Raw genomic sequence first — 27,912 nt, forward strand, 5'->3', positions numbered from 1 at the left:
AGATGTCGGCTTTTTAGAGCTTCATATTCTATGACTACATATTTATAAGAACTAATCTTTGCACACCACTTTCTGTAGCTCTTGTATAACGTTGACGATCAAGCTACGAGCAGATGATGACCTTTTTGTGCCCTAAGCCAAGGGCCAGGAGGGGATTTTTCCTCTCATGACTGTTGGCGAACTGTTTATTTTGGATATTAAAATACCAAACCCTAACTGCCACCAGAACAGTGAGCAGGTTTCATGTTGCTTAGAAAAAGAAAAACATCAGGACACATCAGGAAACTCCCACTTATCTAGCCCTGTCATGAAAATAGCCCTGCTGCATTTCCTGATACGCTGAAGACCTGCTAACAAACGCAGCTTTGTAGAGATGAGCCAGACAGGTAAGAAACACCTTTGCTTTTTTAATTCATCCACTCTTTACTGCACATGCTGATGGAAATGATTTATACTCTACTGTCTTGGTGATTTGTGATTCTTTCTGCAAAGCATCTGTGGTAAAAAGTCTCTACTATCACGTATGTCAGCTGAAGAGGACGTTGAATGAATACGTGCTTTGTAGTCCATCTGTTAGTGTGGGCAGATGGGAAATCGTGACATTTTGAATGGACTTCTGTTATTCTTTCTGTAGCCGAGGATCTGCTTATCATCTACGAGACGGAGGCAAAGCAATGGGCGTCCTACCTTCAATCAGTCTTCACTGGTCCCATCTCAGAGGCTGGGATCTGCTGCTATGATATCACCACGGTGACCAGCCGGAGGGACGACTTTCTCAGGCTGTCCCGCTACGCCTGCAAGCTCCTGATCCTCACCAACGGCATGCTGGAGGGTCTCTGCCAGCTGAGGCGCTTCTTCCTCTGCCGGGTGCTGAGTCCTGCGGCTCAGGTGGTGGTGCTGCTGTGCGGGGTGGACAGCCTGAACCCCCTGCTGGACCGGGTCCCCCTCAACAGCGACGAGTGCCTGCAGATCTCCAGTGAACAAGAAGCGCAAGAGTACCTGTCCACTGTGGTTGACATTGCACGAAAAGGTATCTACTTCCAAGATTTTTATTTTTTCTTCTTATTTTTGTTTAAAATCAGTAATAATTCATAACTGATGATTCGTAAATTAGAGTTTTACTAATAACTCTTAATGAAGAACCAGATTAATGGTAATGCGTCATTAGAAAACAGATTACAATGCCCAGTGTTATTGAATCATTATGTAATAATCAGTCAATAGAAATGATTGATGAAGTTGTGGATAACTGGCGATGACCACTTTCCTCAAAAGTGGTACCAGGTTTACTTTCAAAAAAGTTCTGTAACACTCCTAATTATTAACATAGAAGTGAGTAAGAAGTCAATTTTTTCTTAAATTCTTGTGATCCTTCAAGATAGAATATAACCTTATTCTGATAAACGTACTAATTTTGAGCAAGGGATGTATTATTACCTATCAGCCATCTTTCCCATCATTAGATAATGGTTAATCAGCAATGACCCCCTACATTTCTGCCCATTAACCCTCCTGCAGCTATTCTCTGGCCCTTATTGTGAAGTGTTACCCTTCTTTACATTGGCCCATGCTTCAGGAAAAGCTGTATTGACGAGCCATAAATGTGATAGGAACAGAACCTTCTTCATCTGCAGCAGGAAACCTGCTCGCTGACTTCTCCATGAGAACCTTGTGTTGTGACGACCGCCTTCCAGTGTTTTCCAGCTCCCGCAGCAACGTCTTTCACAGAGACTGCTCATCTCTGCCATGTCCTCTTTTGGCCCTGCCAATTATCTGCTTCCTCCTTCCTCGTTTTTCCTAATTGCGCTCTTTGTGCGAAATCCAAACGCGGTGAAGTGGGCTTGTGTTTAAACAGGTGTGTGCGCAGCGGGAACATTTGATGCAAATTTGGCCCCCAGTGATTACTCACCGCAGGCCATGCAAATTCAAGATCACTCTACATCACTTCATGGCGCTGACACAGTGAAGAGTCTCAGGGCAGGTTTCTCATGAATAGTCCGGCTTTAACCCAGAAATACTAACAGTATTCATAGTACAATATGAAAATGTTGTATGTGTTTGCGTAAAGAAAATGTCTGCGGCAGGTTCCTGAAACTGCCATAAAATGTAAGTTAATGTTAAACATGGGAATCAAAGAAGCGTTTATGAATCTTGAATCATAATTGGAACCTTTTTTCACTCCTGAGTAACTAGGCAACCGTTTATAGGCACCAGTATGAAGCTCAGTGACGTAACATCGTTGTCACGGTGATGTAACATGTAAACACGGCGTGCACGTACAGTGTTTTACACTTCAGCTACTTCTATCATTTAATATCAAAATACAGACTAATAATTAGCTCAAACCCTCTCAAGCCTGACATAAGAAACAATATGTCCAGAAAATACTTTCATTTGAAGTGTTTATTCTACAACACCCACAATTTTGTTTTGAACACTTTCTAAGCAATCATTATTTTGTATCATTATACATGAAGTTATTTCTTGTCCTCTCAATCACCAACCAGTCGGTAGGTGGCCGCCCTTCCTGAGCCTGGTTCTGCCAGAAGTTTCTTCCTGCTATAGAGGAGTTTTGCCTTCTACTGTCGCCTGCTGCTTGCTCAGGATAGGAGGTTTTATCAAGGAAAACGGTGCGTCCGAAATGCCATACTAAACAGTATTAAAAAGTATACTTAAGTTCGGCACACTTTTGAGTAAATATCAATAGTATGCATTAATTCGGACGTACTATTCAGAGCGCACACGTCACTTCCTGCCGTTGGGAGGAAGTGACGTGTCGCAGCAGCAGTAGCAGAACCGCTCCGCTATTTCCCCTTTATCCTGGCCGAAACAACATGACATTATATAATATTATTTTATACGAATATTATAATATTAATATTATATAATAATATCATTATACTTAATATTATACTTATGACATACTGAATACGTATCACTTAGCAACCAAACACCTGTTCATGACCTTCGACCACATCCAAAAAGAACACAACATACCGGATACTGGCTACTTCCAATTTATTCAGTTAAAAGAAGCCATAAAGAAAAGCATCAACATTAGAGAATTCAGTAATCACAGTCCTCCCCTATACACTAAGCTTAAAGCACTCAAACCTCAGAAAACACTTTCTCAAGTTTACAAGATCCTAGCATTCAATGACACCACAATATCAATCCCAATAGACAAATGGACCACAAATCTCAACAACCTACCGACAGACACCAACTGGCTAAACATATGCAATAACACCTTCTCTATGACCTGCAACTCCAAAACCCAATTAATTCAGTACAAAGTTTTACACAGAACACACATTACCACACACAAACTCTACCGCATGGGTTTCAGCCAAAATAATTCCTGTTCACTCTGTTCAACCTCCGTAGATAATTACATCCACGCCCTCTGGCACTGCCCACCCATCCATAACTTCTGGTCGGAGGTCATGGACAGAATCAGAGATGCTCGGCCTCAGCATCCCCATAAGCCCCATTATAACATTACTTGGTGACCTATCTTCATCACATATACCCAAACAACACACATCATTTGTGTTAATATCTTTAACTATCGCCAAGAAAACCATACTATTGAACTGGAAAGACAGAACAAAGATATCCATAACCCACTGGCTTAATCTTCTAACAGATCACTCAAACCTAGAAAAACTCACTGCTACTTTGAAAAATAAAATCTCATACTATGAAAACACTTGGTCCCCCTTCCTACAATACATCCAGAGCTGATTCCTCTCACAAATACCTCTCTTTTCTGTTCATTTGTTGTCACTTACAACTCTTACTATATTGTTATTTTTATCAATTATGATCATATTATTATAGGATCATATATTATATATAGTATTATTAGATATTATATCTATTATATATTACTATTGTTACATTTTTATATCACCAAATATTAAATATATTATAGCTATTATATATTATTATTATTATTATTACTACATTATCATATTGTTATGATTATTACATTATTATCATTATTTCAACCATGATTATGACTGTGGTGATAACAATAATTGTTGCTGTCATTTTTGATGAGTGAAATATGTTGGTTCTGATTAAGATCATGATTGTGAATATTATCATTATTATTACTACTGTTGTGGTTCGCATTGCTATTATTATCAAACCATCATCACAACTAAATTATTATTTTTTTTATATTAATTTTTAATCTGAACAGTAATCATGATAATGAAGTTATCATTATATTATAAATATAGTAAAGGCGGGGGGGCGGGGCCGGGCTGGACTGGCTGAGGGTGGAGGTGGGTGGGGGCTCCAAGCCTGGCTCTGTGGGGCCATGGCGGGGCCCTGGGTGGTGGTCAGGGGCAGGTGTGGGAGAACCCCATCTCTCTCACTCTCAAAAAAAGGGGGGGGGGGGGGGAACAAATAATATAATAAAATAAATGTATAATGAAAAATTGGAAAGCTTCTCCTCAGCGGGCAGACCCCCAACTCCCAGGGTCTGGGAGTTGCCCAGACCCTGGGAGTTGCCCAGACTAGGAGAAGTACAGGCAGTCGATCCACAACGGGCCGGCAGCCTCTTCTGGGTCTGGTTGGTCCAAGATGCGATCCCCCCTGACTCTAAATCACATTACACAGAATTAAACAAAATGAATCAGGAGGGGAGGTGGGGGAAAGGGAAAAGGGGGAAAAAAAAAAAAAAAATATATATATATATATATATATATATATATATATATAAACATTTTAAAATGCTTAAAATCAAAAAGGGAGGGGGGCTTTCCTTTCACTGCCATCCTACCTGCCTCTTTCTGGGGCCCCCGGTCGGGCAACTGGAGTCTGGTGGGGGCTCCTGCTCGCTTCCCTGACGCCCCGGTCTGACCTCACCCCTTATTGCAATATATAAATTGCCAATTCTAATTCTAATAATTATTCTTGGCATTATCATGATATATTGTTTCATAGTGTATTATTATATTAAGTTATGAAATCTCTTGGTATGTTAAACTATAGTATTATTATATTGTTATATATTATAGTATGGTGATATAATTTTGTTATATGTTATAATATTATAAAAATGATTATGTTATATCAGGATATTACTATATTATTATGCTATACTTATATTATATCGTGCTACACCACTCTATATGATAATTATTTATTTGTTTACTTATTTATTCTCAAATTAATATTAATTTATTTATCTACTTTCATCATATTATTTATACGCACACACACACGCACACACACACACACACGCACACACACACACACCTAGATACATATCATTGTAACTGATGTCGTCTTTTGTCGCTGTTTGTACTGTCTGTTAATACATTTTTTTTTTTTAAAGAAAGAAAAAAAATAAATAAATAAAAGCAACCAAACACCGCTGCATTGCATTGTGGGAAGTTTCTGCTTAGCTAGTGTCCATCAATCCACACTAATAAATTTCTCCGGAATGAGTATGGATAGTACATAATATTGAGTACGTTCTAATGTTTCGGACGCATTAAAAAAATCTTGAATACTCATTTTGCATACTCATTAGGGTGGAAGTATGCAATTTCGGACGCAGCCTATTTCTCGATTTCCTTAGCTAGTCAATTATTATTATCTGTATTATTATTCTTTATTTTAGCTGGCTTTGTATCAATTGGAGTAATATGGAATGAGTTTAATTATAATGAAGTGCCTTGAGATGGCATTTATAATTTGGCCATATAGTGTTAAAGCTGAATTGGATTGAATTGAATAAATTAGGTATTTTTCTTTTTTTCTGTGTACAGTTTCTTCTGATACATCTGGCATTAAAGGGTTAAGCTCAGACCTCTTGCCTGATATAAAATATTTTTACTACCTTTTACCCTTTAAAGCTGGAATTTTTCTATATAATATTTTTTGTATCTCTGTGAATATATGGGTAAATGATTTATTTATTAATTAATTTGGTTAATTGGTTTCTTTAAGCACCACTATACCCACTATATATATATATAGTGGTGCTTAAAGAAACCACAGAATAAGCAAAACTCTCTCTTGCAAAAATATTACCCACATAAAAGCCATGAAAACCCAAAATGCTGTCAATGGCTGTCACTTCTACTGGAATTAAATAGACGATATTAACAACCATGCCCAGAAACCTCATCGAGCATAGTTAGCATGCACCTGGCGAGCTGCTACCCAAGCACATTTTGTATTTATTGTCGAAGCATAAAACACATTCGACATCCACTTTTCACAGGTGCATCAGCCACATCATCAAATGTCAACCCCTTGACACGTAAAGCATCTGGACCCGAGCAGAAGGCCAAGCAGATGCCGTCAAGACCTGACGGGGTCACATCTAACGTTGCGGTCATCCCCTCTAGAGTTGCCTGCGGGGTGAGACACACTCCTTTAGTGATCCAGTTTGTTTATTGGTGAAGCCCCCATAACTCTGAACGGTCTGCTTGGCAGAGCTCCACCGAGGTGTTCGTTCTGCTGAAAAATGAGTCAGCTGTCTGCGACTGTGAGGTCGAATTCAGCACCGAGACTCAGAAGGTGAGAGTGAAGCCTGCTCGCTGGAATGAGCACATCCTGAGCGTCAGTGCACCAGGTAAGTAAAATTAATAACACCTGAGCAGCAGGTGAAAGGTGGAATACTTTCTTCTCTCTTGATCCTGCTCATGTATCGTTCCTGCACGTTCCCCGTTGCAGATTTCCCAGCAGGGAATGTGAGGGTGAACGTCTACAGTGGTGGAAAGTCAGTGATCAGCACACAGCTGCAGTACCACACTAGCATGGAGGAGCTGACCTGCCTGCTGGCAAAGGTGGCTGATCCTGTGGCGTTCATGTGTCAGGTAAAACCGAGTCTCCACTACATGGATATGTCTGACAAAGTAACTCATCGGGGTTTGTTTTATTTAGGATTTGCAGTGATGGGAGCTGTGCAAGCTAGAGTGGTTACCTGGTTATGTTTTGCTTAGTTTGGATAAAAAAAGTTGATCAAAAAAGTTCATTCTAATTACAAATTGGAAAAAAAGGCGAAGAAGCGAGAAGGTGGACCTTACCGGAAGGGACAAAGAAAGTTTTGCTTGTTTTTGTGTCCACAGCGCCACCTACTGACTTGGAGTTAAGTTTAGTTTTAAAAACTATGTCTCTTGCTTGGTCCCTCTCTCTCTCAACAAGACAAGAATCCCAAATTAATTTATTTTTGCTGATTGTAGGGACAGAAGACCGTTAGAGCTCGCCTCCAAAAGTAAAACAAATATTCCTTCAAATGAAATGAAACTGATTTTTATTTCTTTTTAACATCAAATAATGTCTTTTATGCTGCTTTAAAGAAGATGATATCGTCTGAAATGTTTACTGACTGGTTGAACGCCTGCAGAGTCTCAAATGTGTTCTCGCTGCTCAAATTCAAGCTTTCCACGAGGAACGAGGGCCTCGTGGATGTGCACAACCCCTGCTGCAGGTCAGGAACGCAGAGATCCAAACCAAGCTATCATTAAGCAACTTATGAGAAATTACCTTATGTTCAACAATGACAAGTCCAGAAATGGTTGGATCACTTCTTCCTGTTTGTGCCGTCAAAACTGTTTGCTTTAACAATAAACACAGCGAGCGTTCATATACGGTATATCTTAACACAAGACCGGCTTCATCACAGTATCCCATTGGCTTGGCCTGTGACATCATGATGCTTTGCCAGAAGCTGACATTACCCTTTTAGTTTGTGGTAGCATCCGACCAATCAAGGTATTAACCAGCTTTTGACATAATTAGTTGCAGTCCTGAATAAAACAACGTCTGGTGCTGGAGAATAGGGAGACATCACAGAGCCGGATCAGAGTATAAATATGCATCGACCTTCCTGTTGTGTCCCATTTGCTGAAACTCTGAAATTGCAAAAAGCTGTAACACCAATTAAAAACATTAAAAACAATCAGCTGCTATGAACAGAGCTGTGAAGATATGGTTAAAAAAAACTGTTCCATGCCTCTCTGTCAAACAAATTTCCTTAAGACCTCAGGAAATATTGTCAACTTAAAAAAATGTTTAAAAATGACTAAATCCAGTCTCTTTCAACTTGTGGTGCAAAAATATGTTTAGAATTTGGTGATAAGAAATTGAAATAGACTGAGATATGATTTTTAGAGCTTAATCTAACAGTGTGTGGGTAAAAAATATATGAATAAAAATACAATCCTGAAGTTAATGCAAGTGCCTCCATAGAAAAGATATGAGAGAGAATACAATAGGGCATCTAAATAAAGCAAGGCGCGACATCAATTTCATGCCCCCTGTTGAAAGCTGCTCTTTAAGGAGATTATATGTAAGAAGTGAATAAAGATGTTGGCATTTACTTGGCAGGGACAGTCTAAGAAAAACAAGCTATTGAGTTTCATTACAAAGAATGAAGGATCAAGCATTTGACGAGCGTGACCAGCAGGAACGGAAATGCAGGGCATCTTCCCATCTGCTGACCTTCTTTTCTCAATTTTATTCCCTGACTCTATGGAAGCTGATTCATTAACTTCAAAACAAGGAAATGACTTTGCTTTCTCAAATGTTTGGTATAGTAGCTGAGATTTACTTTAGAATAACCAGTTTTTGTGTTTCTGTCGGGGGCTACACGGTAAAATGGAAAGTAAAATACTATTTGGATAGTATGAACAATGTACATGCAAAAACTACTATAAAAAAACTAAAATAACTAGAGTCAATCATTGATTTAGTAAGGGTCCATCTGAAGGCTGCTTTATTCCTCCTGTCTTAATATACTTCCAGGCACTACACATATTATTTTGCTTATGCGTTACATAACTCAGCAACAAAAATGAGCCTTTCACTGCTTCATAAATCCATCCACAGCTAAAGCAATTAGAAAGATGCAGAACACCAGTATTGACTCGGTTGTTTATGTAAGGCGCCGTTTCCTTTCTCCCCTCTTAAAAGGAAGGGTCAGCCGGTTTCATCGGTCTTTCACTAACAAATATTTGATTTGACCAGGTCGGTTTTGCTGAAGAAGCAAATTTGAGGAACGCCTGAGGGAAAATTTGCCGAGACAATGTACAAACTAAAAATGAAGGCTGTGGAGGCAGGGATTTAAAGGGTGTGTGGTTAAATTAAACTTTGCATCTTCATTGTATCTCTAAAGCCGTTTCCTGTATCATTACAAGTTTTTGTGATGCAACAGCTTCATTACACCAGCCCTCGCAGGGGGATGTTTCTAACTTTTCTTTCTAGCTGAAACCCAGGATAAGATTTCAAAGTGTGTCTGGATTTCAGGCTCTTCAGGTTTCCTCTGTGGACAAGCTGGATCAGAGTCTGTCTTCAATGCTGCTGGAGAGCATGCCCACTGAAGGCTTTCAGGGACTAAAGACTGAAACTGCACTTGAAAGAGGTAAACCCCTCTTAACTTCACTGCTTAGTGGGCACACAAAGACAGAAAAATACAACCTTTCTACCACTTTTTTTTTCAAATCTCATTTGGACTTTGAGTATCTGATGCAAAACTTTGAAAAAATTTGTACAAGTTTGCAAATTTGTGAAATATTTTGTTGCAGTGGGAGTAGCCACAAAGTGTTTCCCAAATACAAATATAAATTTCATTTAATCTCTCCTTCTGGCCATGTGTTTATGCAATAAAATGAACCGTTACTGTTGCTCACAGTTGGAAAGCATTCCTTTTGCATGATGAACAATATCCATTATGAAAAAAAAAAAGCTTTCCATTATTTTTTGGCTCATTATGCAGAAGACTGATGGCTTCATCAGCTTCTGGGATTGATTCTGCCTAAAAAGGGCAGAGGGAGATGTTGCCATGACAAACCGGTCAATAAGTGCCTCCAACCTGCCTTTCTTTGCTTCTCCTGGTGTTAGCCTGTCCATTTTGCATTATGTCACCTCTAAGGTATCGCCCAGTCAAGAAAGTTAAAGCAAGAACATTATGTGTTGAAAAAAATTAAAAATAAATAAGTGCACAGCTGATAATTTTCATGCATAACCAGATTGATTAGAAATTCCTCTTCACACCTAATCAAAATGAGCAAATCTCTCCGGCAGAGCCCCACCATGCAGATGTTCCCTCCCTCCTCCACTTTGCTGCTCGATATGGATTCAGGAGCATCTCCGGCCTGCTTCTGCAGTGTCCAGGTGCCGATCGAGCGCTGCACACAGCCAATCGCCAGGGACAGACTCCCGCCGAGATCGCCAAGAGTCACGGCCACACAGAGCTTCACGTATTATTGAAGGAGACGCTGGTAACTGTATTTGTTGCTCTCTCTCTCTCTTTCTGTGCATCTACATGTATTTCTGATTCTCTGATCACTGTTGAAGAAAATAACAGAATGCACATCTACGTTTTAAACCTTACTGCCTGGAGATCCAGGGTAGCATTTAAAAATGCCCTTCAGACTGTGATTGAGAGGCCCTTAATCAAAACTGAGCAGAATACAGAGGCTTGAATGGTGGAAAGCAGTGAGCCCACGTTGTTTGTTTGGTGCAACCTTGCCTGCATTTGATGAGTGTCTGTCTATCCAGATTGAGGATGGATGGTGGCTTTTTCCCCCCACAGAATCATGAAAGGCTGTTTGTTCATGCACAGCACAGATCATCTGCATACATTTAGACAATTAATACAGCCACTTATGTAGAAATGTCCTTGCATAATGACTTCCTCATAGACTCCTGTTGAACCTACCATTTGACTAAAAGGATAAACTAATACATAAGCAGCACTTTTGCCACTCACTTGCTAAAAAGGGCCAATCCAAAGTTATTAGCTGCAGCTGTATGCATGCTCATCTCCTGTTCTGACATACCTGGAGGACAAGGGTCAGAGTTATTTCCAATTCAAATTACATTAGGCAACAAAAACTAAATAATTCAGGAAAAACAGGAAATAAGATGCAAAACAAAAACGCTTTGCTCGAGTCTTATGTCTCAGAATAACAGCTGTCCCAAAACACCACTTATCTTCAAGTTCTGAATAATTCTAATTGTGCAACTTCAGAGGAGAGAAAAATAAATTCAAAGCTTAAATTCACCCCAATTTTAATATATATATATATATTTGCACTGCATATTGTTTCAGTCTAAGTTTAAATTATTGCCCATGGAGATATCTGCTTTCTCTCATTTGTCATGAGACTGGATCGCATTGGTATTTTGGTGCGCAGATAAAGACATTTGAAGGACCCAATATCAGTGACTCTTTCCAAAAGTCAATGTGCTAAAACAAAACATGCTAAGCTCATTGTCTGAGAGAGAAAAAAAGAATACAACATGATACTAGTTTGTGGTGTTACTTTAGTAATCATGTCAAGGCTAAAAACACTACTAAAGTCTTCAAATGTATTTTTTTTGTTGTGCTTTGAACACAACAAGACCACACTGGTTTCATTAAATATGAGCAAACGTAGACATGGCAAAACTATTTAGATGGATAAATAGCACAACAGGCTCCAGGAAATGCATGATTACCTTAGTTGGGGTTGAACTCTTCTTTTAGGTAAACTTATTACAAAAGTATTAACCTTTGAGTTGCATGTAATAATATAATATTGTAATATTATGGAGGCATTCATGCAGTTATTTAATTTAAGTAAACTGTTGCTTAATTTTAAATGGTTTTTACCACTGTTGACATCATGGACACTCCTGGGCTAAGATTATTGAGGGTCCATCCAGTTTTGTAATCAGCTCAGTTTTTAAGTTGACATGCTGTCATATAGGAGGTAAAGTCTAAATGCTGAATGACATTCTGCACATACACGAGAAAATAATTGTGTAATAAAAGGGTCCAGGTGCTCAACTGGCTTGCCTGCAGTCCAGGCTTGTCGCCCACTGACACTTGGCGGAGTATGAAATAAATGAGGCCCTCAAACGAACAAGAATTGAATTATACATCATGCTTGGGAAAATATTTCACCCTGAAAACTACAGCAAATAGTCCTCTCATTTACCAAGCACACAATTTTGTTAAACATGATAGAACACAGCGGTGACCAACTATGTCCCAATTTTTCGGAAACATGTGGCTAGCATCAAATTCTGAATGAAGCAGGTTGCGGTTGGTGGAGGAACTGTTGTGATTCGTGGTGAGGAGCCAAATGCAGGAACACACAGGATGCAGGCGGATGAACAAACTAAGAGTTTTTAATGACTTTCTGGCTGAACGCAACCAAAAGTACTGCAGGGCAGAGACTCACAAAAAAACTCCCAAAACCACTACAGAGACGCGGTGGAAGCAGGACTAAAACAATATGAAAGGTGACGCGATCTGGCAAGGAAGAAAGAAAACCTGGCAACATGCACGGAGGGAGGTCATAATACAAAACATCTGAGAGGCAATCAGCAACTTAAACCTGGTGTGACCAAAGGGCAAGAAACAAAAACTGAATAAAGAAGGAAAGCGCATGAACTACAAAACAAGACAGGAAATAAGGCTGACCAAGGTACTAAAGAAAAACTAAATAAAACACAAAACAATCATAGTTCCTGATGACGGTTGTGGCCAAGCAATTACTGCTATTCTAGGGAGACATTATATTAAAGATAAGTTTCGGTCCTGGGTTTCTTAAGCACCAAAACCGCCCCGTTCTGGGCTTTAATGATTTGTTAAAGTCATCAGATGCAGGTAAACTGACCCATAGGCTGCATTACTGTGTTCCTTCTACATTTCTGATATAGCTTTACTGTCCCCTTCAGTGATTTTGTTTCTGACCCCTGTAGTGTTCTGCAAGGCTCTGTTTTGGGGCCACCACTCTTCTCATTTTCTGACTTTATGATGCATTATCAACAGTTTTAATGTTCCGTTTCACTTCTGTGCTGATGAGATCCAGTTATATTTCTAATTTGAGCTCAGTAATGTCAAAGAATTATGATGACTTGATTGTTTTAACACTATCAAAATTGTATGCCTGACAACTGCTTACAGCTAAATCCTGACAAGCCGGAGAGAACAACTGTTGCTCCTGGTAACAAACTGCCTTTAGCCACATTTCCCTTTTCCCTAGTATTGCAAAAGAAAACCTATAGAGAAATTCCTCTAAATCAAAAAAACTGTCCAATATCGCAACAGCCTTTGTAAGATTGCACAAGGTCGTTTTTCAGACGTTTCGATAATCCAATTTATGGCTGAAGTAGACCCTTCCACCTTCTGCAGCCGTTCACAGAGAGACAAAGATGTAACAAAAACTCATAAATCACCACTGGCAAGATGATTTGTTTTTTTTTTAAGAAAAGGTTATGTAAGCGGTATGTTTGGTTAGTTGTCTATGTACTGTTTTTGATTAATTTCACACAGTGGCCCAATTTTTCAGGATAAGGTGTTGTAACTGGTAATTACACTGCTAACAAGGTGGTGGAAATAAATAAAAAGACAGTAGAAAAAAAGGTCGCACATATGAATCACTCCAAGTACCAGCAGAACAGACCTTAAAAAAGATTTTTTTTTTTTTCATAAGTCAAACCAATGTCATGTATGAAATGACAATCACTTGCTTTGTTCATAGTACCGCAGGGAGTAAAAACATTGCATCTCTGGTCATAGCTGCTGGCTTTGGGAGGTGGAGTGAGCTACACCACTCCACTTCCACCACTTCACTCCATCCCCCCACTTCCTGCAAGGATACATCTTTTGAAACCGGTGTGCAGCTACTGTATTAGTTCAGCTATTACAGTATGAGGTAAAACTGGAAGTATTTTAATAATTTAAGCAAAAGTAAAATCCATAAATTCCATTCAGTTCAGTTCAATTTTATTTATATAGGGTCTATTACCTTTCAAGTTGTCTCTAGGCACTTTCCAGAAACCCAGAACATGACCCCCGCCCCGAGCAATTATTATATAAACAATGGCAGGTGAAAACTCCCCTAGTGGGAGAAAACCCTTAAGCCAAACAGTGGCAAGAAAAAAAAATCCCCTTTAAGGGGAGAAATTGAGACAAAATTGCAAAATAAATACATTTCAAGGGTTGATGTTGTGACACATTGACAGACAAAACCAAAGATGATCTGTAGGGTCACTAGATACAAATGACACGTCTATTTTTGCCATTAGAGTGACGACCATTCAAAGCCAGTTGCTGAATCCCCTCCGTCTCATCTGTTGTCAACAGACAACAATATAATTCTCTCACTCTTTCATTAGGAAACCTCAGCCCTCATCTGCCATCTTCCTTTCTCTTATTGCCAACTTTTAACATTCTCTGATGCTGTCGGTCAACATATGGAGTACTCAGCCCCGGGGGAAATTTAGACACTCCAACAGCTGTCGCAATGCACTTATCCTCCTAGCAACTCTGCTAATTGAGAGCGACTGCAGCCTGAGCATGGTTTGATCAGAGTGCTTCAGCGAGCGCTCGCTGTAAAGCTGGAATGAGATGACAGGAGAGCAATAGAGTCAAGCAGACGTTTCACCGACAGGGCAAGCCCGTAAATGTAACACAACAGACTAATTCAAAATACATAAGCGCCTGACATTTCTTTTTGATTTTCTTTGTGGGTAATTAAACTGCAGCGTGACATCTGAGACAGATACACACAGCCAGTGCTTGTGAAGCATGTTGGAGAAATTCTCGGTGAGGTTGTGCACTTTCATTAACTAGTCTGCAGCATTTCTCTTACCTCCAATTAATCAACTTGCGATGCTTCAGTGATTTGGGTGCTGGTGTAGCTGCACTCTGTCAATAAATCCTAGATGGATCAGTCCCCTGCCACTTACGCGGGCTGAATCACTCACAGGGCCTGCGTCACATCCACCAGTCTGCCCTGGCATCGCACTTCTTTGTTAATTAGCTGTGAACTGCTCCTGTGGGGAAGGCTGAATTATTCAGCAGGAACATAACTAGAATAGAAATACGCAAAACGCTCTGCTGTTATCTACAACGCAAGGTCCTCAGACTGTAATAATGTTCGTGGAGAATTACAAAACACGAATGCGCATGGCCGCTGTTTAATATTTCAATACTGGGTCATAATTTTGACTAAGTGTCACTTGGCATTAGATAGAAAGCGAGATAGAGATTTCACCATGCGTCCTCATATGTGGAGCAGAGCCCAATAAACGCAAGCAATTTATGTGCTGCATGCACTGCCTGTGCACATTACACTACTATTCAGAAAATATATAAGAAAGCCATTTTAGGTGAAATGCAGTGCTACGCTGTAGTATGGCAATCTGGGTCCACAGACATCATTTTGCATGTTTGCGTATTCTGTTTGTTTAGTCAGCAATTGTACAGTCAAGATCCAAAAGCTCCAGAGATTTCTTTACCATTTGCTTATCATTTGAATAATTTGCTGTCCTCCCTCTTATTTTGTATGAGGAAACTGTTTTCATCCGTCAGTTTATACAGTCGTGTGCAAAAGTTAGTACAGCCCTCAGAGAATCCTGTGTTTTGGAATAAAAACATTGAAAAAAATTATTTGATTAAAGTGGCGTTAGTCAAATACAACCTCAGATAAACAATGACCCTTTTCATCGTACGCCAGTAATTTTAGAAAAATAAGGACAAAAGGAAAAGAGAAAAAAAGAACATGAAAAAAAAATATCCCTCCATGGTATAATAGCTTGTAGATCTGAATTTTAACCGGAATATCCTGAATTAGCCATCTCCGGTATGATTTTATCAGTCTCTCACATCTTTTTTTCTTTACAGCATTTAGTGAATAGAGGTTTTTCGGGCATTTGCTTATCCCCAGCATTATATTTGGGTTGACAATAGGTATGGGGTGCTGTGTTGGGTTTCCCTCCAAAATACATCCGGGCACTACGACCAAACGGCTCCACTCTGGTCTCATCTGTCCGTGGACCGTGGGACATTGTTCCAGAGGTCTTGTGGTTTATTTAGATGCAGTTTTGTGAACCTCAGTCATGCTTCTATGTTCCCTCTAAACAAAAGAGTCTTTCTCCGGCCAGCTCTTCCTAAAAACTGTTTTTTTCTAATTGTGCTGTCATGGACTTTAGCATTTAACATGCTCACTGAGGCCCGTAGGGTTTTATTTATTTATTGGGTTTTATTGACCTTTGCTGGAATCTTCACACTATTGCCAACAAAAATTTTTTTTCCCACCTCACCGTTGAACACTTTTGTTCAAATTGCAAATTGCAGGGACATCCACTCCCAGGAAGATTGGCAACTGTCTTGAAATGCTTTCCAGTTACAAATAATCTACTCACGTCTAGATCATTGAACTTCAAGTGGTTTGGAAATTGCTTTATACGCTCTCTTTATTGATCCTTGTTTGTGTTTTTCATCTCTTGGCACTGTGTTAACTTAATGTTGCAGTCTTTTATAGAGGTCTGCACAGCGGTTGATGATCAATCAATCAAGAGCTGATGATTCACAGCACCTGGCAGCAACCTACACACTTTAATCCAATGGACGTAATAAGGGCGTACTTAGAATTGGCTGAAAGATTTTCTCCTTTTTGTTTTGTTGTTATGGTGAAAACAAGTTATTTTCTGTTGTCTAAGACTCAGATCAAATGATTTGTAGTATTTTTTTTTCACGCACACAAAACACTAACATAAGGTTAAAAAGGACAATACTAAATTTATGTGTTGCCTTTATTACTAAAGGCAGAGTTGCTTTATAGACGGCGTTGCGGTTGCACAGCTCTGGAACAGGCTCAAATATTTCAGTGTGATAGTCTTTAGTAAACCCTTGACATGTGAGCAAATAGCACCAGTCGGGCAGTAAAACATTTCAGCTTCGAGGTGGTTATTTACGACATTCATGGCTCCTGGATAATGAATCCCGTAGACTCCTGAACTCTGGCGTATGAGATTGATCTCTATGGCCGCCTGAACGTATGAATGACTCAGCAAATGTTAGCATGCTACTGTGCTAAACTGTGAGTAAGCCATTGAAAAAACCAATGGACAAAGTATTAAGTCCCATCGGCGTCTGAAGAGCAGTTCTAAAGCCAATTTTCTTACACTGAGTTCAGCCTTGTTGCTCGGCAACCCACACGCCCACTGTATATCAATCAAAGTTAGCCTGGCTACCAGCTCCATCAGCCAATCTTGCCGAAATATCTGCAGAGCTGCTAGGAGACGTTAACAGCCGAATATATTTTTTCACATGTTGACTCATTGGTGAAATAAAAAATTACGCTGGTTCAATACATAGTACTCATGGTTGCGCTAAGTGCAGAAGCATGACAATTACAGTCATGCTAGCGTAATCGTCATGCTAAAATGTCCAACTTTAGAGCAGAAATTAATAATTTACAGCTGTTTCAAATAATATTTTGGTCTCAATCATTTGATGTCACACCCATGGCAACTCTGAGGGGGGTGATTTTTTTTTTGTACCATGCAAGGAGGGGTTTATTTAAAGCAATACATGTATTTCTAATATAATTAATAAATGTATTGCTTGATCAAAACATTGCTTGATGTAACATGATTGATTGACAGTTGGCTCAGCCAATAGCTAGTCTTTATCACTTCCTCATTCACAATCGTCTTTAACCGCGCTTAACAAAGCAACCAACAGTTTGTATTAACCCAGCACCCGATAAAGGCGACAGACATTTTTTATATCGCCGTCGACAGCAACTCTCCAGATATTTTGGGGCGGGTTTTGGCTGAAGGAACTGGGAGCAGAGCTAACTTTGATTGACGTGCAGTGGACGTATTCCCATCAACTTGCTGAGCTACATGGCTGTGCCCCATGCGAAGAAACCACTTTTCAGAAACCAATTGGTCATGCGACCTAATGCTTCCTCCATTGTTTCATACAGTCTATGCATGAGGGTCAGGGTAGAAGTAAGATGGATGGTGCTTGATGGTAACACCTGGTTTCCTCTTACTCTCATTGATCTTTATGAAATATGAAACATGCCCCCTGGTGTTCAAAGTGAAGAAGCACAGTTGTGGAACAGCAGGCTGGATGCTAGCATTGCTACTACTACTACTTCTACTGTCATTTACCAGACGCTTTTATCCAAAGCGACTTACATCTAAGACACACACGCCATGGAGCAATTAGGGATAAGCCCTTGCTCAGGGGCCCAAGGTGGATCTTGGTTGCCATTCCGGGGCTTGAACCTGGGTCATCCAGACCCAAGCCACCTCTGTAGCCATTAGATTACCAACCCTCCATTGCTAACATTGCTGCCATTGCTGCAACCCAATTTTTTTAGTTTCTGACTGACAGCCGACACCTGCATGTTGAATTGAGAAGCCTGTAGTCCAGACAATTTCAGTAGCCTATGTAGTTTACTTTTGAAATGACTGGCACTTGTTTGTGATTTGCCAACTAGCATGGGATGCTAGCACATCCAAAATCGGAAATGTTTCCAAATCCATTCATTCGTGTAGGAATGAATGGATTTATGGGCACATCATAATAACACATACGCGCAAGTGAAACAAGGCACAAATGTTAATAAGAGAGCAGAATGTTCCTAGCAAATTAGATTAGGTTAAAGTGAACTGCATAGAATTGAATAGCTTATTGATTAGCCTTTCAGTCTGTTAATAGTTTAATTGAATTATTCTCCAGAGGGAAATCATGTATCTGTTTTGTAGTATAAAGTAGTGCAAAAAAAGCAAACTGAAGGAACTGAAATAGAAATTAAAATAAGTATAAATAAATCGATGAACTGTTGGAAAATTTCAGATGTAGTAATAGGAATAGAGGTTGAAATCTCCAGAGATCTCCACGATTGTTTGGCAACACTGGAGCTGTTGATACCACACGCAGCATCTGCAGGTAACAGACGTGAACTCTCCCAGCAGACGACACAAAGAGCACGGCCCCACAGTTCAACAGTTCAGATAACAACATCTGTTGTTAACGTGCACTGCAGTCTCTCCTTCTTTACTCTTACTGCTCCAACGGCGTTCTCTTTCTGGCAGGTCCTGTAGCTACGTCCACATGAAACACGTCTGTTTATTTCATTTGCGAACGATTTCGCATTTGGTGTAAACTTCTTCTTCCTTCTTCCTCTGCTTTTTGTTTCTGCTTTACATTCTTACTATATTAGTATTGAGCTTAGCAAAACCTTCTCTTAAATATAAAACAGTTCAGTAGAAAACTGTAAGACGGTTGTTGCAAAAAACTTCCATGTGCATCATTTTGAGTCTCACAGAGATAGGTGCATGGCTTTGTTTTTATTTTCATGTTTCTGTCTTGCAGCCTTCAATAGTACGTACTGTACATGGTTTGTTATTAAAGAAAACGAACATTTTTTAAGGAAAAATTTGCTTTGTAATAGTGTGAAATATTAATTTGCCTGCTGAATTGAACACTTTGTTTTCTTATAATAAAATAAAAGAACTAGCTGGAGGAATTTTGACTTCACAGTCCAGTGTTTCACTCTGCAGTCTGCCGTGCATCAAACACTCCCATCCTGGCGCCACGATGTTGAAGAGACGGCAAAGTGCTGCTCCAGGGAGCTCAGACCAGCCCACGTTTCAATTTACACTCTTTACCTATATATATATATATATATATATATATATATAAACTTTATTACGGGCTCTAGACCCAATATCAAGACATACAACATAAAAAATAAATAACAACTACATAAACACATAAAAACATACTCTTATTCATGAGAGTCTTAAAAGGCACCCATACCAATGTTTCCATAGATAGGATTGATATCTGACAGAACTGCATCTGGGGCTTGTGAGCTTCATTATGATACAGTTTTGCGAATCATCAAGTCTAGACATAAACCTAAACATCAGGTTCCTCAAGAGAGCCTGTAGAGTGCTTAGGCCTGAGTCACAGAAGAGTTTACTAGCTCTGGTACTCCTGGGCTTTTTCAGCAGTATCCTCAGACAGTCATTGTATGCTACCTGAAGTTTGCGCAGGGTCTCCTTTTTGTAGTTGACCCATAATGGGGCTGCATACATAGGGGTGCAGTAAGCACGAAACAAGCTCACTTTCACATCATCGGAACAATAATGGAATTTCCTGACTAGCATGTTTGCTTGGACATACAACATGCGTCTCTGCCTGTACATGTCAGCATCATCTTCCATCTTGTCAGTGATTATGTGCCCAAGATATTTTGTACAGTTAGACACACAAAGGGATTGCCCTGACAGGTAAAACATTGGAAAGTGCAGCATCTGATCCTCCTTGGTCCTACATATCAATACAACACTCTTTTTTGCATTGTACTGTATATCAAACTCAACCCCATACTCGGAGCATATATCCAACAGCTGCTGGAACCCAACAGTGCTGGGGGACATAATGGCCAAATCGTCTGCGTACATCAGATGGTTTAACAGAGTGTTCCCTATCAGACAACCTGTCTTACACTTCCCCAACTGCTTGGACAGGTTGTCCATGTAAAGGTTGAACAGGGCTGGAGACAGAAGCCCCCCCTGCCGTACACCATTGCCTACACTGAAGGGTGAGGATAGACTGTTTCCCCATTTAACCTGCATACCTTGCTTGCCATACCAGTAAACCAGGATACGTATGATGCATCCAGGCACACCCCTAAGCATGAGTTTAGTAAAAAGCTTATGGTGATTTACTCTGTCAAATGCCTTGGAAGCATCAATAAATCCTAAAAGCATTGTAGAGCCCTGACTTCTGTAAGATTCAACAGCTTCTTTCAAGGCATAGATACATAGATCTGTACTATGCTTAGGCTTAAAACCAAATTGATGTTCTGTGGTGTAAATGAACTCACTCAGTCTATCTAGTAGCATCTTTTCTAGAACCTTTGAAAGAATGCTGGCTAAGGCGATGGGTCTATAGTTCTCCAAACTCCCTATTTTACCTGCCTTGTCCTTAATGGGTGGTAGATTTCAGGTTTTGTTCGAATTTTACTCCTGCCTGCAGCACCTCCACATGCAGCGGCGGCCATCTTGGATACTTTTATATATATATATATATATATATATATATATATATATATATATATATATATATATGTATATATATTTTATATCCTCCAGATTTCCTTTCGGTGTAAACGCAGCCCCGATACTGAATTCATCTGGAATACCGGAGGCTGCTGCGGATTCAGACATCTCTAAAAGGATTTTGCTTTTGCAGTTGGTGAATGAAAACTCCTCCCCTGTCCAGATTTCATATCTTAAATTACCATACTGTGCTGGAGCACCGCATCTGACTATTAAAATTCAGTGTTCAAGCACTGGTAAATAATCCAGTTCTTACAACCTGTTGCATCTACTTAGAATATCTACTGTGGGTTAATGTATTCATGCTACCCAATACCTAATTTGCAGTTCTATGAACAGTACAATATTGTAATTGAGTCATGATTGGCTGCGTTGCTTGGGAACGGCAGACAGAGTAAGAGACTGCATGGAGCTGTTTGGATAAATCCAGCTATATGGTATGTATTCTGCCTATTATGTACGCCTTCACTGTTGAATTGTGAATATATCTCTAAAACGGAGAAAAGAGACATATAATCCTAATGTGTAATCATATGCAGGCATATTATGATCATATTTTGTTACCATAATCAGGTTATTTGCAAAAGCTATAATGCAGTCATGTATTACAAATGTTGCAAAAAAACATTTTAAATAGCCTTTAGAACATTATAGCACATTTTCAAATAGCCCCCCCCCCCCCCAAGCTGAATAATTAATCGGTCTTTTCTTTGTTTCTGATGTAAATTCTCAAATGATTCACTTCCTCTGCGCTTCACATCACCAGAAGCTGATGGCGTTCTGTGAATTTTGACACCTATTTTCTGTGATTACGAGTGCAGTCTGAAATCAAGCCAAAGGGTCTCGAGTCGCCTGTTAAATGATATGTTTGGACTGAAAGGGGAAGATTGTCTGATTTCATAATTACCCTGATCATACCCCTGTCTGTCTCCCAGCATGCAATTAGCAAACAGGCCGACTCTTTGTTGTTAAAGGAAAAACTGCTTTCTGTTAGCCAGCAGGCAGCGTCACGGCACACTTCTCCACTTCGTGTTATGGCTCTGATATCGTTCTTCGAGCATAAAATGAAGAAAAACATAGTCGCTTGTCTCAACTGACATGAAAACACTGAGTATTGCAGCACGCTGTGTGCAGGCCGACATCAGCCTGCGTGTTTTATGCTTCACTTTTAAGCCTTGGAGAGAGGCTGCGAGGTGACAAAAACAGCTACTTTTACAAACCTGCCGCTTGAACAAAGCAAATGAAAAACTGTTGTGCTGAAATGGTCCAAAGTGCCCCCTCTCGGGCTGTTTCTTTGTGATTCGGCTGATGCGCATCTTGTTGTGCTCTGCCATTACAGAAGATGCTCAGCTCAGAAGAGGACAATGGCGACGCCGGCGTGTATGAAATGATGCGCAATGCAGGTGAGTGAGGGACTGATTGGAAGTGGAAAGGAAAAGAAAAGGAAAGCCAGTAATGGAATTATTGCTATTATTATTATTATTATTATTATTATTATTATTTTTCCCAGCAAACCATTATGGTGGTTTGCCGTTCATTTCCCACGCCTGAATAGTTTCCCCTTGCTGATGGGGACATCATGTAGCGCTACTTCCTATCTGCTGTGAAATGACAGCAGCACAACCGCAGCGCGACACTGAAGCAGTAGTGCTGGAAACACTTTGTGTGTGTGAGGTTTCTCTTTCCATCGCAGACGAACAGAAGCAGCAACAAAGTGAGGACGAAGAGGGGCAGGAGGAGGAGGAGGAGGAGGAGGAGGAGGAGGCGGAGGAGGAAGAGGAGGAGGAGGAGGAGGAGGAGGAACTCTACGCGCCACTGGATGTGAGTGATGAATATGACACCATCCTGAAGTCGGAGCGACCCGTGGCTATTGCCAATCGCCCACCGGCACCCACTCCCCGTCCGGAGAGCACCGACATCATAGACAGCAAGACCCCTTACATCATCCAAGGTAACTGCTTCTCGTCCCCATCCCTACGATTCCCCCAGACTTGAGCTCAATATACACAATTTGGGGAGTAAAAACTAGTCTGAGTGAGTTCACAGAAAGTCCCTGGATTATGCATCGTCACCATCAACCCCAGATGAAAAGTCTTTTATGAGACGCCGTAACTTTGATGATACAATAAACCACAGAAACATAGGCGCTCCCTGTTGCACAACAAACACAAGCCGGGCCGGAGGAAGACGCGCCTGTTCGCCTGCGCCGAGGGCCCGCACTCAATGTTCAATTTCATCTCGGTGAATATTTCATGAAGGCGAAACATCCAAAAGTGACTGGCATTATCGAGGCTCATGAATCATTAAAATAGCGCAGACTTCACAGTTTCATCTTGAAACACATGCGTCCACAAATTAATTGTAATTCCCAGAAACAATATTACACCTGTCCCTCAATACCGCTCGCAGCCAAAACACATAAAAGTGACGGTAATTGCTCAGTAGACACCCTCCCTCTGTTGTGCTGCTTCTTTTATTGAGGATGCATTTGGGGAGTCGGTGTGAAAGGCAAAAACAAGAAAATGAGAGCTCCATCGAATCCTACACCCCCCCCCCCCACCTCCAACATCCCCCCCAGTAATAGAGGGAGAGAGGCTGAGCTGCCATCTGCAACCAATCTTGGCCAGACCAAGGCCAAGTCGGCCAGAATAAGTCATTACACATGTTTTCCATCGTCGCTGTCCCAGGAGCGTACAAGTGAAAGGAGAGATTTCCATCTATTCAGACAGTGGAGCTTCAAACCACACATGGATCATATTTTGCTCCCCACTCCCACCGCCGCGCTGTGAGATATGACAGCAGAGATGAGGCTTGGAGGAGGATAAGTCGAAGAGCCAGTTATTGGCTGAACACAGCAGAAGTGGAAATAATGAGGAGTCTGTTTCTGTCGGTAGCTACGTGCTGAGCTCCCAAATGCCGAAATTTGAATGAAATTCGGTCCCGTCATCTAATCCGGGGGGATTAGATAACATGTAAACTCCACAAAGAGCAAAACAGTTAATCTTTTTTTTTTTTATTTATTTATTTATCTTTTCTGAATGAAGCCATAAAGATGAGCCTCCATCATGAGGACAGGCAGAAAAAGGAGAGCCTGTATTTAAATGCGAAATGGAAAAGACGGATGCTGTTGCGGGGGAGGCGGGCAGAGATTATCTTCCAGGGTGTGGATGTTGAATTTTCATCCAGCGTTGGTCACACAGCCGCAGATCCACCGCCTCTGACAGCCAAACAGTGTCGCCTTTCATTCTGAGCGCTCATTACCAAACCAAAAGCATTATTCATGGGGTCTAATTCAATCCAGAACCGAACACGAGTCTTTTAACAGGGAGAAACCAACAATCTGCCTTTCTGCATGTACCCGCTTACACACAACCAGATGCTATTTATTATGTTTGAAAATCTCTGTTGTAGGTTTTTCTACTGACTATTCACACCAAGATGTGCACCATCCACCAGTTGATTGTTGTTTTAAATCTGGTTCATGGCTCCATCTTGTGGAAGAGAGGCTGAAATGTTTTTTGCATGCGAGATACTGTATGGTTGAGAAAATACTTTAAATTGGACTATAATGACGATGTTAACTGCAGCTTCTGTTGGTTTACAGTGTTCCAGAAGAAGAAGAAGAAGACACCGCAGGGGGACGGGGATCTTTATTCACTTCCCAGTAAACAAGGCGAGTGCTGAATGTCCTATAACGGGTCATTAGGGTCATTAATACTGCTAAAGTAATGTTTGCTCCTGCGGTGCCGGACTGATACGTCCTGACTGAGTAGTGCTGTTCAAATACACTGAGCCTGGAAAATATCAAATTTCACACTTTAAAAAAAATGAGCAAGACCCATTATGGAGGTGTTCATTTTTATTTGCAACATATTTATTTTTTAACTGCAGGATTGTTATGAGCAATTTGGGACTTGTAGGTTAAACACGTCAGTTCTCAGTTTAAGAAAAGGTTTTACAGTGCAGATTATTTTTGCTGACTATTCTGCTTTCGTGTCCAGGTACCTGCAGGGTGGCAGTGAAGAAATTGGTGGTATTTTGCTGAATTAAAATAGTAATTGCCATGGTTTAATGAGTCATTAAAGAAGCGGGGTAATAGGAGTGAAAAACCATAAAAAAGCAATAAAATAAGCGGCTAGCACATGTTAACACCATCAGGTCCCAAGAAGGAAAAAAATTATGTGTCAAACCTAGCGTTAACATCTAATGAATAAAAAAAAGCTGTGTAGCAGACATTTTGACGGTGTGTGTGCTTCATTGCAGCACGTGAGCGAGAAGGTAGCATCGCTTCCACCTACGACACGTTTGTACCCAACCAGATGCACAGAATCCATCAGCTGGCTGAGCTGCAGCAGAGGGTGAAGGAGGGAGAGATCACTGTGGACGAGGCTCTCGAGCATTTCAGCGACTGGCAGCAGGCCGAGAAGAAAGCAGAGTCCAAGCAGGAGGTAGGACCGAGAGCAACATCTCGCTGCCTAAACTGACTTGGAAAAGTACAGTTGACCACCGGGGGCTGCAAAATGTTTAGTCTCTCCGTAGACTAGAATGCTACTGCAAATAAGAAACATATTTGCAGCCTGGTACAAGAACAAAAAACATGTGAGTGAATTGGTTTGTACCACATCAAGTATGCATAGTTAGGGGCGCTGTCTTTTGATTGACAGCTGGCATAGACAATGAGTAGCAGTTACCATTTTAGCTGCTCAGTGCTTTGCAGTATCTTGACTCCGGAGCTTTGAACGGGGGAAAAGTAATTTTTTTAACTTGACCTGAGCACTGACCTTGCAATGCTCCAGGGTTTTATGACGGCTGGGTTCTCACTCCTCTGGCCAAGGAACCCTCTGTGTAGACTATCCTTTCAGACCGACCGCCTTTGCATGGACATCAGCCAAACCCCGGCCCTGACTAAGCCTTGGGGACGACAAGCCTGCATCACTTCTGACGTCGCCACTGAAATTACATTTGAAACAGGAGCTTCGCCGGGCAGCTGTGGGACCCTTGTTCCTCATTTCTATCATCATCATCATCATCATGATCACTAAAACCACATTTGAAGGGGAAGTCTCACTGAAGTCCTTTGCCAGGGCTCCCCTCCTGTGGCACAGATGAATGATCCAGGAGCCAGTTGGGACAAAGCCCTGGTGCACTGCAAGGGTGCTGTAATTTAGCAAGCTTGACTGGCCGGCCCCTTTCCTTGTTTTAACTCTGATGTTACTCCTTGCAAATGTCGATTTGGTGACAACTTCAGAAATAAGGATGGTTTGACATATTTCATCAGAACTATAGTAAAGTAAAGCTACTTAGCATCATACGTTAGCGTGAGCTAAACCAAGTTAAAATGGCTAACTTATAGTGAACCATCTGCTTCCTATAGAGTCTATGACAAGCTGACGAGACACAGGTGTTGACAATGAAGACAAGTGACAACTCACTTGTGGTAATACCACTTGTAACAACATGAGGGCATACACAGTATTGTTCCAATAAGTGAGGACGGGCCGGCACAAATTGTGATACAACTTTGTCCCACTAGAGGTGCACTTTGTTGTTTCTCACACTAAGGGCCGATATGGGAATTTTCTTGTGATGTGCTGCCCCCATGTGGTCATAAATGATATTCCTACATAAAGCGGCTTTAAGACTAATTTGTATGTTTATATTTGTGCTTTTTGAAAACACAAGGTGATTGCCTTTTTTTTTTTAATCTTTTCTTGATCTGAGAAACAAGCAAACAAAAAAAGGGCATCAACTACAACTATTGTGTTTCATTGTTTCACAAAGCCAGAATGTAGCCTGACGTAGCACGATGGACATGTTACAGGGCTTTATAACTGATTGACACAGAAGGTGTTTTGTACAGCAATGATTTTCATCTCCACAGGTGAAACTGAATCACCGGAGAGCAAGCAGCAACATAAACAACAGAGACAGTGACGAGAGCGTCTATGGTAAATATGCTCCTGTCCTGCATGAATGAGCTAAACTTCGCTATCATCACCAAGACGCTCAGCCAACACTGAAATAAAATGTACAAACGGAATGCTGTAAACGGCTCAGAAACTCTTCTCTCCCTACAGATAGAATCAACATTGTGCATCATATGTCAAGTGAGTCATTAAAAACTTATTTCATAGTGCACAGAGGAAACCTTTGTTTGCCCGTCACCGGTTTCTCTGTTCCCAGTTACAGCGGTGGAGAGTTAATACTGTGATTAATCAAAGCCCCAAAGCCGGGTTTGGATGTAGTGCATTTCATGAGTCTTTATTTCCTGTAACTGAACAACTTACTGCTCAGCTGTACATAATGGGAAATCTTCCCGTCCCCAGGTGCTCCGGAAAATGAAAGTCGAAGACGAAGCCAACCAGCAGAGTCGGACTTTTACAGCAAGCCTCTTAAAGGACAGGTATGCCTACTTCAGTATCCTACATCACAGTCTGGAAGAATTACAGTACATCACTGGATAGATAACCATCTGTTAAGCTGTCAAGATCATATTTCTCTTCTTTTTCCCCTTTTCTCTGCAGATCTTTCGGAAAGCTGACAAACGATGAATGCATGTGTTTAAATAAGTTGTCTGCCATTTCTACATTCATGCGATAATTTCAATATCCAGTCAAGTTAACCCTTCAATGCCTGATGCAGTTTAAAAAAAAGTCTATGAAATAAGTAAATAAAATGACCCATTGTTTTCGTTGTAATACAAAAAAATAATAATTAGAAAGCAAAACAAAATTTTAGACTTAAAAAAAAACATTATATATATATAATAATCACTTCGAGTTAAAAAAAAAAGGGATTTCCTGTTTTATTTTATGATTCTGGCATTAAAAGGTTACCACACCAAGACTGATCAGTTCTAATAAATAAATTAAAAGAAAAATGTTGGTACCATGATCTTAGTTTTGTTGTACAGGTAATAATAAAAAAAATGCTCATGTGTTTTGTCACTGCATGTTAATTTAGTCTCATCAGAATAATCTGTTTAATGAAAAATATACAAAAAACGACCAA

At 40.5% G+C, this 27,912-nt stretch overlaps 1 protein-coding gene across 1 annotated transcript; it reads left to right on the forward strand.

Annotated features, from left to right (window-relative positions):
- Positions 1-27,912, forward strand: LOC133420734 (B-cell scaffold protein with ankyrin repeats-like). The gene is made up of 15 exons (XM_061710520.1): positions 1-386; positions 635-1,030; positions 6,248-6,387; positions 6,463-6,601; positions 6,703-6,845; positions 9,277-9,391; positions 10,054-10,250; positions 22,241-22,300; positions 22,666-22,852; positions 24,506-24,574; positions 25,165-25,349; positions 26,783-26,849; positions 26,979-27,008; positions 27,228-27,304; positions 27,426-27,912. Exons 1-15 carry the CDS (start codon positions 374-376, stop codon positions 27,450-27,452), a joined length of 1,845 nt encoding a protein of 614 aa, XP_061566504.1. The 5' UTR covers positions 1-373; the 3' UTR covers positions 27,453-27,912.

The sequence above is a fragment of the Cololabis saira genome, chromosome 20 (assembly GCF_033807715.1).
Source record: "Cololabis saira isolate AMF1-May2022 chromosome 20, fColSai1.1, whole genome shotgun sequence".
Classification (NCBI taxonomy): Eukaryota; Metazoa; Chordata; class Actinopteri; order Beloniformes; family Belonidae; genus Cololabis; species Cololabis saira.